The following is a 15,562-nucleotide window of genomic DNA, read 5'->3' as shown; positions in this document are numbered from 1 at the left end:
CCACCACAATCTCTTTCCTCCACTTTTTAATTCTTTCACCCGTTTTTCTGGTGAAAGGCAGACGGCAGAAAGGATCTTGCTTTGGGTGGGGTGGGGAGCCTGTTTTATTAATTACAATAAACGAGGGTGAGGAATGATGGGAGTTATGGCCCAACAACATCTGAAAGGCACCACATCAGCTGCTTTTTAGAGTGTTGGACCAGCAAAACGTGGGTTTCTACCCCTGCCTGGCCAGAAAGCTCCCTGGAGGGCCTGGCCTACCTCACAGGGTTGTTGTGAGGGTCCACAGGAAAGGATGAGGAAGAGCCACATACCCACCCTGAGCTCCCTGGAAGAAGCTTGGGATTAAAAATCACAACATGCAAAACTAGACCATAATTCCATGAATACCCCTGGATACATTTGTTCCCCACTACTGCAAGGCTGGGGAACCTTTCAGCCCCAGTTGGCAGCATAGCCAACCATGAGAGATGATGGGAGTGGCAGTCCAGGAACACCTGGAAAGCCAAAGATGCTCACCATCCCTGTCTCCATCAAAAACCAAGAAGATTTTTGGTGGGATTTCCCCGTGGAACACACAGGACCTTATGTTCCCTCTCTCTATCTCAGTCAAGATCCATCACCAATTTTGGCAAGGATAGCCAAGCAAATTAATACTCTGGGTTTCAAAGTTTATTTTCTACACGTTTGTTTGTTTCCAAAAACAGAGAAATCATAACATCAACACCACTGGGTGGAAGAGAGGAGTTAAATTCATGAAGAGAACAAAATACCAGCGCCAAGACAGCTTTATCGACTGTAGAGGCGGAGCTAAAACTAGGCCCTGCCCACTGTCCCATGGCACTGTCAATCAGTGGCTAGCCAGGGCTAGGATACTCTCCGAACAGTGAGCGCGGCTAGCCCCTGGGGTTGCCATCTTCCCCATCACCCACCCCCAGGTCCACTTACCCCATTCCTCAGAGCGGGAGGCCTAGAACCTCACCCACATATTCCCAATATGTCATATTAATGACACCGACTCCTGTAAGCATCTCCTTATCTAGCACGGTTTCCCCCAGATGTTTCAGGCTCCCAGCTCCCATCAACTCAGCCGGCACCACTGGCCTGGAGCAAACAATACGGCTGGGAGCTGGGAGCCCGAAACATCTGGAAGGTGTCATGCTGGGGAAGGAACACAAGAAGCTGCCTTAGATGGAGTTATACCCATGGTCCTGCTGGGACGCTGACTGGCAGCAGCTCTCCAGGGTTTTCAAGCAGCCCTACCTGGAGATGCCAGGGATGGAAACTGGGGCACTCAGCATGCCAATCAGGTGCTCCACCCCAGGACCACAGCCCTTTCCCAAGGCTGCCCTAATACGTGTGGATTTTCGATCGCAAGACCCTTGAGGAAGAGGGTACATATATAAAAATTGTAAACACAGGATTGGAGGCAATGGTGGGCGATCAGGGCAACACACATGTGCCCCCCGGCCTCTCTCTTTTCCTCTGCCGCTATTGGGGGGATTGGTTGGCAATGCCTGATTACATCGTCCCAAGAGATGCTCAGGATCAAGCGGTCCCGATTAGCAGCAGAAATGGAAAACCACCCTGTCCCACATTGGATCCGCATGAAAACTGGCAGGGAAATCAGGCACGACTCCAAAAGGAGGAGGACCAGGCTGAGCCAGGAAAGCAGCCACAACCTGGTTGGCATGTGTCTTACCTTATACCCAGCTCTCTGGCACGAAAATGGCCTCTTCCTACCAACTTGCCACAGAGCTGGAAGCCCATGCTATGCAGAATTTCCCCTCTCCTGATATATATGTTTTCACAAGGATTAAAAGCTAAATAACGGAGAAAAGGATAAGCCCCACAGTAACCTATCCCCCCGCCCCGTGAATCTGGGAACGCCCCTCACCCCACGTTACCTCGTCATCGTTCTCCACTTTGGGGTTGCTGGCGGTCCTCTTCAGGTTGCTGCTGAGGTGGATGCCGACAGTGGCGTCTGACTTGGACCTCTGGTGTGTCCTTTTGGAGGGGGAGAGCCCCGCCTCAGGGGCCGGGCCGAGGGCTGGCAGCTCCCTCTTCCGGTGGGCCGGCTTGAGCTCGTCGGAGAGGATGAGCTTCCGCAGCTTGGTCCCGCGGGAGTGGCGCTGGGTGGAGATGTGCATGTCCGAGGAGTAGGCACCCAGCAGAAGGGCGCACTGCAGGGAGAAGTTGATGCTCTGCCGGCAGCGGTGGACGATGTAGGGCTTGATGGCGTCGCCCACGTCCTCGTCCATGTGGATGTACATGTTCAGCAGCTGCGGCAGGTAGAAGTCCACGTCCTCGTTGCGGAAGCAGAACAGCCGGTTCCCGATGTAGGCCTGCACACCGGGCTCCTTCGAGTTGTACAGGTACGAAATCGCCATGGAGATGTCGAAGAGCTTCGACTCGAACAGGCGCAGCAGCCACGACTGCTTGGCCGAGTTGTTCTTCTGGCGCCGCCGGGCGCTCTTCACCGAGTTGGGCGCGTGCTGCTCCTCCTCCTCCCGGATCTTGTCCGGAGGGTCGTCCAGGCACTTAATCTCGCAGCACTCGCCGGGGCTGCCGTTTAGCAGGGCCAGGCCAGGCCGGCGAGCTGCGCCTGCGCTGCCGTCCTTCAGCTGGATGGACCCGTCGGGAGAGATGCAGTGCATCAGCTTGACCTTCTCCAGCACCTCCTCACAGGCCTTCTTGGCCACCTCGGGGTCAATGACCGCCAGCTCGCCCACGCCTTCTGTGATGACCCCCAGGGCGGCCACCCCGCCATTTCCCGGGGGCGGCAGCACCGCTGCAGCCAGCACCTCCTCCTCCTCCTCTTCCTCCCCTGGCGGCGGCACGTCTGCATCAGAGTCACTCATATCCAAGGTGGGTCTGTGCTCTTTCAAAGCTGGAAAGCAAACCAGGAGAGGAAATTAAAAGAGAATGTGCGCTCATTGGGCAGCCTGGGGGTACAGAGCGCTGGTCTTACACAGCAACATATGTGTTCTCTCGATGAGCTGGTGTCCTTCCCCAAAAGGCAAACTAAGACTCTAGTCCTCATGGTTGCAAGTAAGGTCTGGTTTAATAGGTACATCTGGCTCAGTATTGACTACACTGACTGGCAGGGAACATATCCAGCCTTGCCTAGAAACGCTGCAAGGGATTGAACCTGGGACCTTCTGCACACACAAAGCAGATTATCGCTGAGCTGTGGTCCTGCTAAATACAGCTTGTATTTCAGTGCTTAAAAACAAACAAACGGACAATCCCATTTCACATTCCACCACCAAGACTATGGTTATTCGTAGAAAGAAGATTCTTTTGCAGCAAATACAGGCTGGAAAAAGGCCCACAAGATGACCAGTGCATAGACCTATCCTAGTCATCTGTAGCCTAAAAAAGGGGGGAGCGGATGAGTGCCAAACTTCCTCCTCCTTGGTCACCAGAAACCATTTCTGACTCACCACAGGTGACCAGCGTTTTGACAAGGCTGCCTAAAGCGGGTTTGCTTTCCCACTTGACGAGAGCGACTGTGTGGCCCAATGTACAGAGAGCGGCTAGGATTCAAATCCCACTTTTGCCACCCATTCTTAAGGTAGAAACAAACCCTTCTCCCCTGCAGTATCAACACTATTGATACTATTAATTTACTGCATTTTCACAGCAGCTCCCCTCCTTTGGCCAGAGGTGGTCACTTTGGACTGAACCCTGCCCAAGATCCCTGGGGTCACCAGTTCAAGGCTTGCTTGTGACCTCCAGTCCTGATGCCACAGCAGAAGATGGCAGAAGCTTCTTAGAAAAAATAACTGTAGAGCATAAAGAGCCCCCCTCCTTTTTTTTTACCACTGGCCACACACATATGCTTAAAGCTTCTCTAACACCTGGGAAACCAATGAAGACTCCTGGAGTGTGGGAGGCAGATAGAGAGTGGGGATACTTCTCTTACGATGTGGGGAGAGGCTGCATATCCTTCTTTCCGTCCTGCCACTGTCAGAGGCACATTTGGTGGGAGAAGGCAGGCCTTTTTGGTGGTGGCTCCCCGACTTTGAAACTCCTTCCTTAGAGAAGTCAGACAGGCACCCTCTTTGCTGTCCTTCAGCCAGCAAGTGAACACTGTTTTATTCGAACAGGCTTTCGAGAACTGACTGGCTTTTAAATAGTGCTGTGATGCATTTACTGCCTGTATTTTAACATACAGTATCTGTTTTGATGTTGTGTTAATTCTATTATGCTTGAATTTATTTTTTACTATTATTTGTAGTAAATTATTATTTGCTTTCAGTCTCCTGTATTTTATCTGTGTTGTTTTAATTTGTGTAAGCCGCTTGAAGTCTCAGTATGGGAAAATGGTGGGATATATAAAAAATGAACGTAGTAATATTGTTCCCAGAGCAGCCTTACGAAAGCAGCTGCACCGTTTTGGAACCTGGTGACTCAACTTGTGGTTGTCCCAGAACTAAGAATGTTGCCTGTGCAGCAAGAAGGCGCTGTTTAAATACTAAAATCTCCCCCAGCCCTCTGTAGATCCAGCACAGGTCCATGGCACAGGTCGTACCAGACCGAGGTCGTTAACAGGATTTGTTTAATGGTGCAGGAACAGCATGCAGGTGGACAGGCAGCAGTCTCTGTTTGCTGCAAGTGTCTAACGGATCCGTACTCATGGATCACCATTTCGATTTCCTGGCGGGAGCTGCGTGACCTTTACTGACTGGGCCCAGCCGAAACGCCAGCCCTGCTGGCAAGAGCTTCTGGTGGTGGCATAGTGGTTAGTGTCAGACCAGGACCTGGGAGAGACCAAGGTTCAAATCCCCCCACAATGCCTCATGAAGCTCACTGGGTGTGACTTTGAGGGCAAGTTGCTACCTCCCTCAGCCTAACCTGCCTCATAGGGTTGCGGCAGGGATTAAATGAGGTGGGCAGGCGAAAACCACAAACACCACCTCGAGCTCCTTGGATAAAAAAAAGGTGAGATATGAATGCAATGAATAAATAAATAAATATTATAATTAATAATAATTCGATTTATTACCTGCCCTTCAAGCTAAGGTTCCAGGGCAGGTTGCAACACTTTGAAATGCAGCATTTAAAAAGTTTTAAACAAATTACAGCTACAGGTTAGGTCCTAGAATATATGTGCATCCCAAGGTCAGAGCAAAGAGGGGCATCTTCTGCATAGGATGGAAACTGTGTTTCAGAATCCGAACACACCTCTGCTCCCAGCCCCCCAATAGCAGCACTAACAAATTTGGAGCTGTGGGGGTGGAGATTAAGGGAGGCCGGGGGTGGGGGGTAAGCAGAAGACCATTAAGTAGTCCATCAGAGGTTTATTAAACAAGGGGCAAATAGAGAGAGTTGCAGGGCCCCTTTCGGCCCCCACCCCTGCCACCTGTGAACAAACCCCAAAGAAGCCATTTGCAGGAAGCAGAATTTAAACATCTCCCCCTCATTTCTGCTATTTATTCATCATGCTGTGTAGCTAATAAAAAGCCTTCATGACTTAACTATTTTTTTAAAAAAACCAAAACAATTTCACACTTAGGCAGTGAAGTAAAAGAAGCTGAAATTTAGGCACAAGAGTCTTGGCAGGACGAGTCATTTTGCAAGAAGGAAGACTTCTGAGAGGAGCAATTAAAAGTTCATGTTCCAGGAAGTAAATTAATTGAGATGTAGACCACCGGTGTGTGTAGGCTCCCCATGGATGCAAAGCCCGGAGGAGAAGAGAGGCAAGGGACACAAAAGAGGGTGGGAAGTGGGCTGCACAGAAAGGAACTGGACGGGACCGGCAAGCAAAGAGAACTTGGGCAACACGTGGAGAAGTATCAAGAGCGCCAAAGGACAGGTGCAGACGTAGAGGCAGGTGAACCGAACACAGGTGAAGGAAGTAGGAAGATCTGGGCAGCATGGCAGTAAGCCCAGAGGAGAGGATGGAGAGGCCCCACCCCTGAGTCCGCTGACAGCCACAAATCTATCAGGCAAATGAAAGGGTCTGTGGCAAGCAGAAGTCAACAGCTGGCTACTGACTGAAGCCAGAACCTGCAAGTCCCTGGGATGCAGAAAGCTCCCTGGCACCAACTCAGACCCTTGAGTCCAACTAAGCGCAGTACTGCTGACACTCAGTGGCAGAGTCTCTTCAGGGGTTTAAAGAGGGAGTCTTTCCCCAGCTCTACTTGGAGGTGCCACTAGGCATTGAACCCGGGGCCTTCTGCATTCAGTGCAGGTGCTCACTGCTGTCCTTCCCCAAAAGATAATTCAAGGCTACAGTCCTCATGGTTGTGAATAAAGGGCTGATTCAACAGGAAAACACAGGAAGATGCTTTTCACAGTCAGCCCCTGGGTCGCACTGGCCGAGTATTGTCTACACCGACTGGCAGTGGTTCTCCAGGGCTTCAGGTAAGGAGTCTGTCTTGGAGATGGCGGGGGCTGAACTTTCTGCATGCTGAGCAGATGCTTTGCCCCCGAGCTTCATCCCTTCCCTTGTGATCTTCAAATGTTATAGAGTCACTGCAGCAGAGCTATGCTTCCTTACGGACCCAGAGATTAACACACACACACACACACACACAGTGCAGAAGAATTAATCCCCTTCTTTCCAAAAAGGGAAGCTTTCACTTAGAGGAGCTTCCTGCCAATAACACTCCCAAATTCAAAGCGCCATACAGGAGAGGATTTGCAGCCTGCGAAGAACATGCTAGCAGGTCACAGGGTCCGAAATTAAATGACTCCCTACTAATTAAAGGATGGAATGAATACCCAGTTTTATCTGCTTAGCGTGTGATGTAACCACTGGAAGGTGGGGCCATGGGCATGGCCGGCTTCTCTCATCAAAAGCTCCAGAGGAATTTTGCCTTCTATGATCTTTCGTCCCTCTCTCCCTCTCCCTCTCTCTCTCTCCCCCACACCAATGCTTAAAATAAATGTGGAAGAGCTGCTGCTTTCAGCGGACTCAGGTTAATCCAGGCTCTCTTGCAAATCTTTACAACAGCCCTGCAAGGCAGGCCAGCATCATCATCCCCACGGTTGTTGTTTTTTTTGGGGGGGGGGGGGATTTGACAAGGAAGAGAAGCAGTTTCCCCAAATTCACAGCTCCTGTTTGGGAGGAAGCAGGAGAGAATGGGGAGGGGAATTCCAGCAGGGAGCTCATGCCTGAGGCCAAGAGCCAATTAGCTCTCCACTGCCAGAGGATGAGGCAGCTCTCAGGGGATTCCCACACAGGCCCTCCTCTCATATTTAGCCACATTTTTCTTCACCTTGCTCATCCAAAACAGATTGTGCTTTAAACTATATATATATGGAAGGGGGGGAATGACAGCATAGTCAATGGGCTGTACCCAACAAAATTTTACTCCAAGTAGACCCATTGAAATTAATCACCCTAGCTTAGTCACACACATTCATTTTGACGGGTCTTTGCATCAGAGGCAACCTGATGCAAAACACAAAGTTAAGGACGTGAAACCATCCAAAAGGAGTTAGGAACATCAGAAGAGCCTGCCTTCTGGATCAGGCCAAAGGAGACCCATCTAGCCCGGCATCCTGTTCTCACAGTGGCCAACCAGATGCTCCAATAGGAAGCCCACAAGCGAGACCGGAGTGCCCCGGTATTCTCCAATCGTTGCTCCACAATATCTGGTATTCAGAGGTAGATTATCCCTGGGCATGGAGGTTCTGTGCAAGAATCCTTTCTCCTCCCATGGCTTCCAGCAACTGGTATTCAGAAGCATTACTGCATCTGACCGTGGAGGCAGAGCACAGCCATTGTGAATCGTAGCCTTTTCCGGCATCACGTATTCGTCCAAAGCTCTTTTACAGCCATCCAGGAGAGCTAAACTTAAAAATAAAAATTATTATATTCTTTTAAAGGGCTGTCCTAGGCAATGGCTGCACCCCGTGGCAGAGGATTAGTGATCTCTCCAAGTTAATTACTCCATGCATGAGAAGCTGGAAGCTGGGACTGTTGAACCAGCCCAGATAGCGCCAGGATAAGCTCCAGACATCTGGTGGCTATTAAACGGTGTTACTTTCCTCTCCAAGGCTCAGCGTTTTTGCAGAATTTGCTGCCCACCCACCTCCCAAGGACAGAACACATGGCTCTCATTGAAGCTTCGAGTGTGCGCCCCACTTACGAGGCCTGCGTTAAGCACCGCAACGTCCCCTCAGCCTCCTCCCCTTCTCCATCTCCATGTCAAGAAATAGCTTCAAAGGTCAAGGAAAGCAGGCCTAGCTTGAAGTCGAAAACAGGAAAAGCAGGGACTTTGGGGTGGGGGTGAAGAACAGGATTACACCCCCCTAGGAAGGCAGCACCATCCAGACCTAAATTAAACAGGGCAGTTGGGAAAACCCCCACCATCTTTCAAGCATAGGACTCTTCTTGGTGTAGAGGAAAGACTCGCTGGACAGGATTAGGCTTTTTCTACAGAGTCCGAGCCAGGGAAGGCTTAAAAAAAGAAATTAAAAGTCTCCTGTCCGGTCGGCCCAAAACACTCCGGACGCATCAGAAACTTGCGCACTCCAACAGACAGATTCTGGTAGCTGCAGGCAGGGCCACTCAGTCCCCTGAATCAACCCCAGGCCCCTTGTGCTGATGCTTTGCATAAATCTCAAGATTCTAGTCCTCATTGTTCAACGTCCTCGCCTGTAATCTCCTCTCCTCCCCTCCCCAGACACCTCCATGCTCCCTCCAGTCTTCATAAGTCAATAATTTCTTACATCTCTCTCCTTGGCTGCTGTCCTCTCTTCCTTCAGCCAGGAATTCTACAAGGGGGCTGCGGGGGGAGGCGGGGTGTCACTGTAGAGAAGGCTCTGCTCCGGGAAGCTGCCACCAGGGACAGAGAGCAAGGTATCTGCAGAGGGCCTTAAAGGACAGGATTGGAGGTGGTGCGTCTCTGGGCTGTTTTGGGGCCTTAATACAGGGGTGGAGAACCTGTGGCGCGTCGGGTGTTGCTGCATTCCAGCTATCATCATCATCATCCCCCTGACCACACTGGCTCTTAGGGCTGATGGGAGCTGAGAGCCCAACCACAGGATGTGGAGAGCCACAGGTTCCCACACCCCTGCTTTTAAAAGCTCAAAGCCCAGACCTTGAACTAGGACGGGAAAATAATTTGGCAGCCTGTAATCCTGAAGAGGCTAATAGGTCACGATGCTACATGCAACCTCCACTTGCAGAGGCAGCCTATCTTTGAAATGCCAGAGGCTGGAGGCACTTAGCAGGGGAGGGCTTTTGAAATAAGTAGCCCCCCCCATATGCACTATAATACCACTTTAAAGAGCTGTGGCTTCCCCCAAAACATACTGCAAACTGTAGTTTGTTCAGGGTGCTGAAAATTCTTGGCAGGAGACCCTTGTTCCCCCTCACAGGGCGACAATTAATAGAGCAGTTTAACAATCAATCCCTCTCTCTGGGGATTGGAAAATATAGCTGCAGCAAGGAATCCTGGAACCTGTAGTCTCCTGAGGGGACCAGGGCGCTTCCTGTTAGTCACCCCTAGCTCCTTCAAAGAACTAAAATTCCCAGGATGCCTTAAGCTTGGGGGCCGCAGCAGGGAAATGGGCTTCTGCAAACCACCTTCAAACGGGTTTGCGCAAACAAGTTTTAAACCAGGTTTTGCAAACTGAAAAATGATGCAAACGATAAGACAGAAGGGGGGGGGAACCCTTCCAAGTCTTGCTAATGAGGGGTGGTTAAACTACTCTGATAACTGTAGCTCTGTAAGAGGAACTGAGGCCTGCTCCTAACAATTTTAAGCACCCTGAACATACTACAGCTCCCAGGATTCTTTGGGGGAAAGCCACAATGGAACAAAGCGGTATGATCGTGATTGAAATGAATACAGCTGATGAGGAAGCCCTAGATTTCTACCCAAGAAGGCAGTGATCCCAGGGAACTTTGCAGCATCAACAGTGGGTGGGGAGGAGCAGGCAGATGAACTTGTGCAAGGGCAATTTAGCAGGATGAGTGTACTTTTTTTTTTAATGTACACAGACATAGAGGCAAGTCTGAACCAAGCCACTGAGTCACACGGAGATGGTGGCAACTGCCTGGGGTTTGCTTCTGAAGCAGCGGCGACAAGATTCATCACTCCCAGAGTTCTCGCAGGCTGGAATATCAGAGCCATGTGCTCACATGCACACAGAGGGCCATGAGCGCTGGAAAACCACTTCGCCATCCCACACCATTCTATTGCAGTTGACTCGTCCCCTTTGCAACCACCTGCCTGTGCTGGGCGATGAATAATGCTGGTCTACCTTACAGGAAGGGCGGGGCATATCGGAAGTCTTTCGCTGGACTCCAACTCCCAGCAACCAGCATGCCCAAAGGTCAGGGAGGATGGCAGGAGATGTAGTCCAGCAAGAGCTGGAGGGCCACAGCCTCCTCACCCATGCCTGACAGGGTCACTGTGAGCACTGAAAGGGGGTTGGACTAGATGACCCCTCAGGTCCCTTCCAACTCTGCAGCTCTATGTGTCTATGATGAGAGAGGTAATTTGCCTAACTGATCTAACCTGGGGGAAGGCGGTAGCTCAGTGGTAGAACACCTGCTTTGCATGCAGAAGGTCCCGGGTTCAATCCCTGCCATCTTCAGGCAGGACTAGGAGGGCTCCGTCTGAAACCCAGAGAGATGCTGTCTGCCAGCATAGACAATACAGAGCTACATAGACTCCCAAGTCAAATCTTGGATCATGACCATGAGGACTGGAATCTTAGTATTCATTTTAAAGCTAGTGACATATAGGGCACCCGCTTTACATGCAGAAGGTCCCAGGCATTTGGAGGTAGGACTGAGAGAGGAGAGCTGCTGCCAGTCAGTGTAGACAGTACGAAGCTAAAAAGATCAAGGGTCTGACTTGGTAGAATATATTATCATTACTGTAATAATAATACCACTCCTCCTATTACATATCTTTAACTGTCAGGCAAAAACATTCCTCTTAAGTCTTTGGCCAATTAAGCTGTGTGTGTGTGTGCGTGTGTTGGCGAAAGACTTAAGAGGAATGTTTTTGCTTGGTGGCTAAAGATATGTAATGAAGGTGCCAGTTGAACCTTTCTGGAGAGAGCATTCCATAAACAGGGAGCCATCGCAGAAAAGGCTCATTTTCATGTGGAGGAGGCACACAAAGAAGGGGCTCAAATGACCGTGGCAGGATCTAAGTCGGTTCATATAGGGATAGGCGGTCCTTGAGCTCTTGTGGTCCTGGCCGTTGAAGACTTCTTAAGTCAAAACCAGCACTTTGAATTGGGCCCCAAAGCTAACTGGCAGTCAGTGCAGTTGGACCAGGATCAGTGTAATATGCTCAAACCGTCTTTCCCCATCGAGCAACCTGGCCGCTGAAATCTGCACCAGCAGAAGTTTCCGAACCGCCTTCAGAGGCAGCCCAGGTATAACGTGTTGCAGTAATCTAACCTAGAGGTTACCAGAGTACAGATGACAGAAATTAGGCTAGCCCTGTCCAGATAGGGGCGCAGCTAGGAAACCAGCCAAAGCTGATGGAAGGCATTCCATGCCGTTGAGGCCACCTGAGCACCCCCAAGCTGTGTACCTGCTCCTTCAGGGGGAGTGTAACCCCCTAACAGAGCCTCAGTCTTATTTGGACTGAGCTTCAATTTGTTGTCTCTCACCCAGTACATTACTGAGGAAAGACAACGGCTTGGCTCATCCACCGCCACACCTGGAGATGTAAAGGAGGAGGAGAGGAGCTATGTGGCACCAGCATATTGCTGACAACGTACTCCAAAATTATGGATGACCCTACTCAGCGGTTTCGTGTAGATGTTAAAACAGCATGGGGGATAAAACTGGACCCGGAGGAATTCCACCTTGAAGGCTCCGCGGCGCCAAAGAGCACTCCCCAAGCATCACCCTCTGGAAACAACCATCCAACTAGGAATGTAACCACTGCAAGGCAGTGCCACCCACCCCTAAATTGATAGCATCCTGTGTTCCTCCTTTCAGGGAATATGGTATAGTAATCCAACAATATCTGGAGGGCATCAGGGTGGGGAAGGCTCACATGCAGAGTCCTCTGGGTGTTTAAAACTGAATGCCTAAACACAAACAACTACTGCTACAATTTAAAAACAAGAACAAAGTATTTTGGCAACTTTAAAAGATGAATGGTTTTTTTGTGTGGCATAAACTCTTGCAAAGTACGGTAGGCAATACAAAGTGTTATATTGAGCTATATGCAGTTTCAGGAGTGGGGGGAGAACTGTAAGCGGCAAGGTCAGAGGCAAATGAAATGCAGAGGACAGATAGTGGCAACATGGACCTAAGAACAGAAGAGGGGCCCTGCTGAAGCCCATCTCATCCAGCATCCTTTTCTCACAGCAGCCAGCCAGCCAGGTGCCTGTGGGAAACCCACAAGCAGGACCCGAGCACAAGAGCCCTCTCCCCTCCTGCGGTTTCCAGCAACTGGTATTCAGAAGTATTACTGCCCCAGACCATAGAGGCAAAGCGTAGGCATCATGGCTAGCAGCCAACACTAGAAAACTCAGGGTAACAATTCATGCCTCTGAAGGATGCTTGTGCCACAAGAAGTTTGTTAGCCCTTTAAGGTGCCGCAAGGGTCTATCCTTCTTAACGCAAGAGATAGCTGCCCCATCTGGAAAGGATGACAAAAGTACCTAAAAAGTGAGAAGGGAACAGCAGTACCAGCACAGAACACAACAGGCACCCAGGCAGGGTGTTTCATGGGATCCTCAGGGGACCCCTTCAGCTCTGCTGGAAGACCAGCTCCATCATGCTTCCTCTCCCCTCAAAACCCACCTGGAAGAAGCCTCAGCCAGCCAGACAGAAAGCAGCGCTCGTTCTGTCGCCTCCGCAGAAAGACCAGCTCCATCAGGAGCCTCCTAGCCCTGAACTATTCCCATTAAATAGAACTGCTATTTAAACATTTTCAGAATCTGTGCCTGAGTTTCCCTCCCTGCCCCTCTTTCCTTTTGTGTGATGCCATTTAGATTGCAAGCCTGTGAGCAGAGACTGCCTTGTTTTAACCAGCCATTCTGGAAGCCTTTTCGTGTGTTACTGGTGCTGCAAATAAACAGGATGCTGAGGGCCCCCAGCTTCTTACTGGCAAACAGGCTCGTTGAATCATTGGCTGAAAGAGGTTGGGGTGTGTGTCTGCTTTGGATTGGAGCACCGGATAAAAGGGGAAGGAAACAGCCCAGACTTGAGAGGTAAGAAAGAAGGAAATTGGATGCAGGGCAATCTCTGGCCTTCCAGATGTTGCTGCACTACAACTCCCATTAGCCTCAGCAAGTAAGGGCAACAGTCAGGGATCTTAGAATTGTAGAGTTGGAAGGGACCCTGAGCATCATCTAGTCCAACTCCCTGCAATGCAGGAATATGCAGTTGTCCCATACAGGGATTGAACTTGCAACCTTGGCATTATCAGCACCATGCTCTAACCAACTGAGCAATGAGGATAGCGGTAGTAGAGCAACAACTGGAGGGCCAGAGGTTGCCCACACCTGCAGTTAATCATGATTCCCTCCTCCTCTTCTTGAAAATCAAAGAATTGCGAAGTACTAAGTAGCCCAATACACCACAGAGGAGTGGTGCCCAGACGCATGCCCAGAGAAGGAGGCCTGTCCACCACTCACCTCTCTCGTGCCCATCCAACCGGGCAGCTTGCCCCTGCTGAGACGCTCGCCCACAATGCCAGCCGAGTCAGCCATCTTTGCAGATGGGGACTCAAAGGGATTCTCTCCTATGATCCTCCACAGCTGTAGGGAAGAAAAGGGAGATGTGTTGGGAGGGGAAATGGAGGAAACGTTTTGCTCAACCTTTCAGTTTTAATGCAGAGGTTTGGGGTCTCTCTCAAACAATGAAATACCAGGAAGGTGTTTGCAGAAATCTGGAGGAATGCCACGCATCACTTCATGTTCAAAAGCACATTCCATTTTTGAAGGGGTGGCGTTCATCCTCGAAGTCTGAAATATCAGAACGGAAGCTGGTATACACATTCAGGACACTATGGTTCAAGTCCAAGGCCTGGCTCAAACCCTGTACCTGTTCTCACAAGGGGGAAAGGTGGGCAGGGATATAGGGATGTCAAAACAATCATAAACTTGGTGGGTAGGTTTATAAGACAATCTGGAGTGGAAATGCTCGGAAGAGGAGAGGTGGAAGAGGCAGAGAAACTGCAAAGTAAGAGTGTAATTGGAATCGGATGTCTCTGAAGCTTAGAAAAGCCCACTCAGCACGGAGAGCTGCAAAAACAGCAAGGACTCAGAAATGCTCTGAGGACCGTTGGCAAACTTGCTTTGACTCTCCTTTCCCTACACCACAGGCAAAGCCACATCTTCCCAACCCTACAAGGAAGCAAGAGTATAATTGAAAGAGCTTTTAAAAGAGAAACTTGCTCCTTGGCAACTCAGCGAGGAGGGTGAAAAGTACTCTGAAAAATCCCGGAGGAAGTGGTGTGGGGAAGAGGAAAAAGGTGAGGTATTAAAACCCCAGCACTCCTTAACATCAAGAACAAAAAATGGCAGTCTTGAGGAGTTGTGGAATACAACTGGTGTGGAAATATGCCTGCAGAAAGTTACTAGCCTCCAAAATATGTTTTGTTTTAGAAGAAGTCATCTGATTTAAACCCTAAAGCTGTTGCATGACATTAATGTTACAGATAAATGGGTCAGAGGTAATAGAGGAGCAATGGTGAGGAAGGTGTCTCATATCCAAGGACGGGAGAAAGGAAAATGGGGGTCAGGGAATGGAATGGAAAGAGTTGAATTGAGGGGGTAGCAGAAAGGGGGCCAGTATTAATTTGCAGAAATGGGGGTGGACAGAGGCCACTAAATCCCAGAGATCAGTGGGGCAACTAGAGGGGGACAAGAGAGTGGAGGCTGGGATGTGGGGAGAGATGCAAAACAAGGGGGTATAAGGGAAATAATATTTTGGAGGGGGGGGTGTTGAAAAGCCAAAGGCTCCCAGAAGCCAATGGGGCAAGAGAGTAGGTGGAGTGGGGCAGGGGAGAGGAAATCAAGGCTGGTGGGATCCACTTGAGGAAACTGGGGGCCGAGGAAAGAAACCCCAGGAGCCAATGGGGCAGTTTTACGGGAGAAGGAGGAACAGGGAGACCTGAACAGTGGGGGCTCTTACGTGTCAGAAGCATAGCTGCCAAGTTATCCCTTTTTTTAAGGGAAATTCCATTATGCTCAATAGGCTTCCTCGCGAGAAAAGGGAAAACTTGGCAGCTATGGTCAGAAGGAAAGAAACGGGGGCAGAGGAGGAGGAGGAACTGGGGTGGGGGCAACGAGGGCTGGATCCAGAGGCGGTCTGTCAGTGGGGCGGGGGCAGGGGGGTTGAAGGGAGGAGAAGGGCGCTTGAGCTCCCCCTGGGGCAAAAGACGGGGGGCAGTTCCTGGGCTTGTGCGGGGGGGGCGTGAAGGGGAGGGGGTGCGAAATGACCCATGGGCCCCTGGGGCAGGAGAGGGGGAATGGGCGGGCAGGGGCCCTTGAGGGAGGGGGCGTCAGGGGGGAGGGGACGGAGGACCCCCCCAGGGGTGCCCTCAGAGGTGCCTGCCCGCCTTCCCACACTCACCTCTCGCTGTGTCCATTGGAGAGAGGCGGCGGCGGGGAG

The 15,562-nt window shown here is 50.6% G+C and overlaps 1 protein-coding gene across 2 annotated transcripts in view; it reads right to left on the bottom strand.

Moving 5' to 3' along the window:
• PI4KB (phosphatidylinositol 4-kinase beta) overlaps positions 1-15,562 on the bottom strand; it is a 43,738-nt gene extending 28,176 nt beyond the window's left edge. For both annotated transcript variants that reach the window (XM_035098945.2, XM_035098946.2), the window contains exons 1-3: positions 15,524-15,562; positions 13,582-13,704; positions 1,908-2,890 (exon numbers count right to left, since the gene is read on the bottom strand). In XM_035098945.2, coding sequence (XP_034954836.2) covers positions 1,908-2,861 — 954 coding nt within the window. In that variant the 5' untranslated portion in view covers positions 2,862-2,890; positions 13,582-13,704; positions 15,524-15,562. The remainder of the gene's footprint in view (positions 1-1,907; positions 2,891-13,581; positions 13,705-15,523) is intronic.

The sequence above is a fragment of the Zootoca vivipara genome, chromosome 17, assembly GCF_963506605.1.
Source record: "Zootoca vivipara chromosome 17, rZooViv1.1, whole genome shotgun sequence".
NCBI lineage: Eukaryota > Metazoa > Chordata > Lepidosauria > Squamata > Lacertidae > Zootoca > Zootoca vivipara.
The sequence above is the reverse complement of the archived record's forward strand: the minus strand, read 5'-3'. Positions and strand labels throughout refer to the sequence as shown.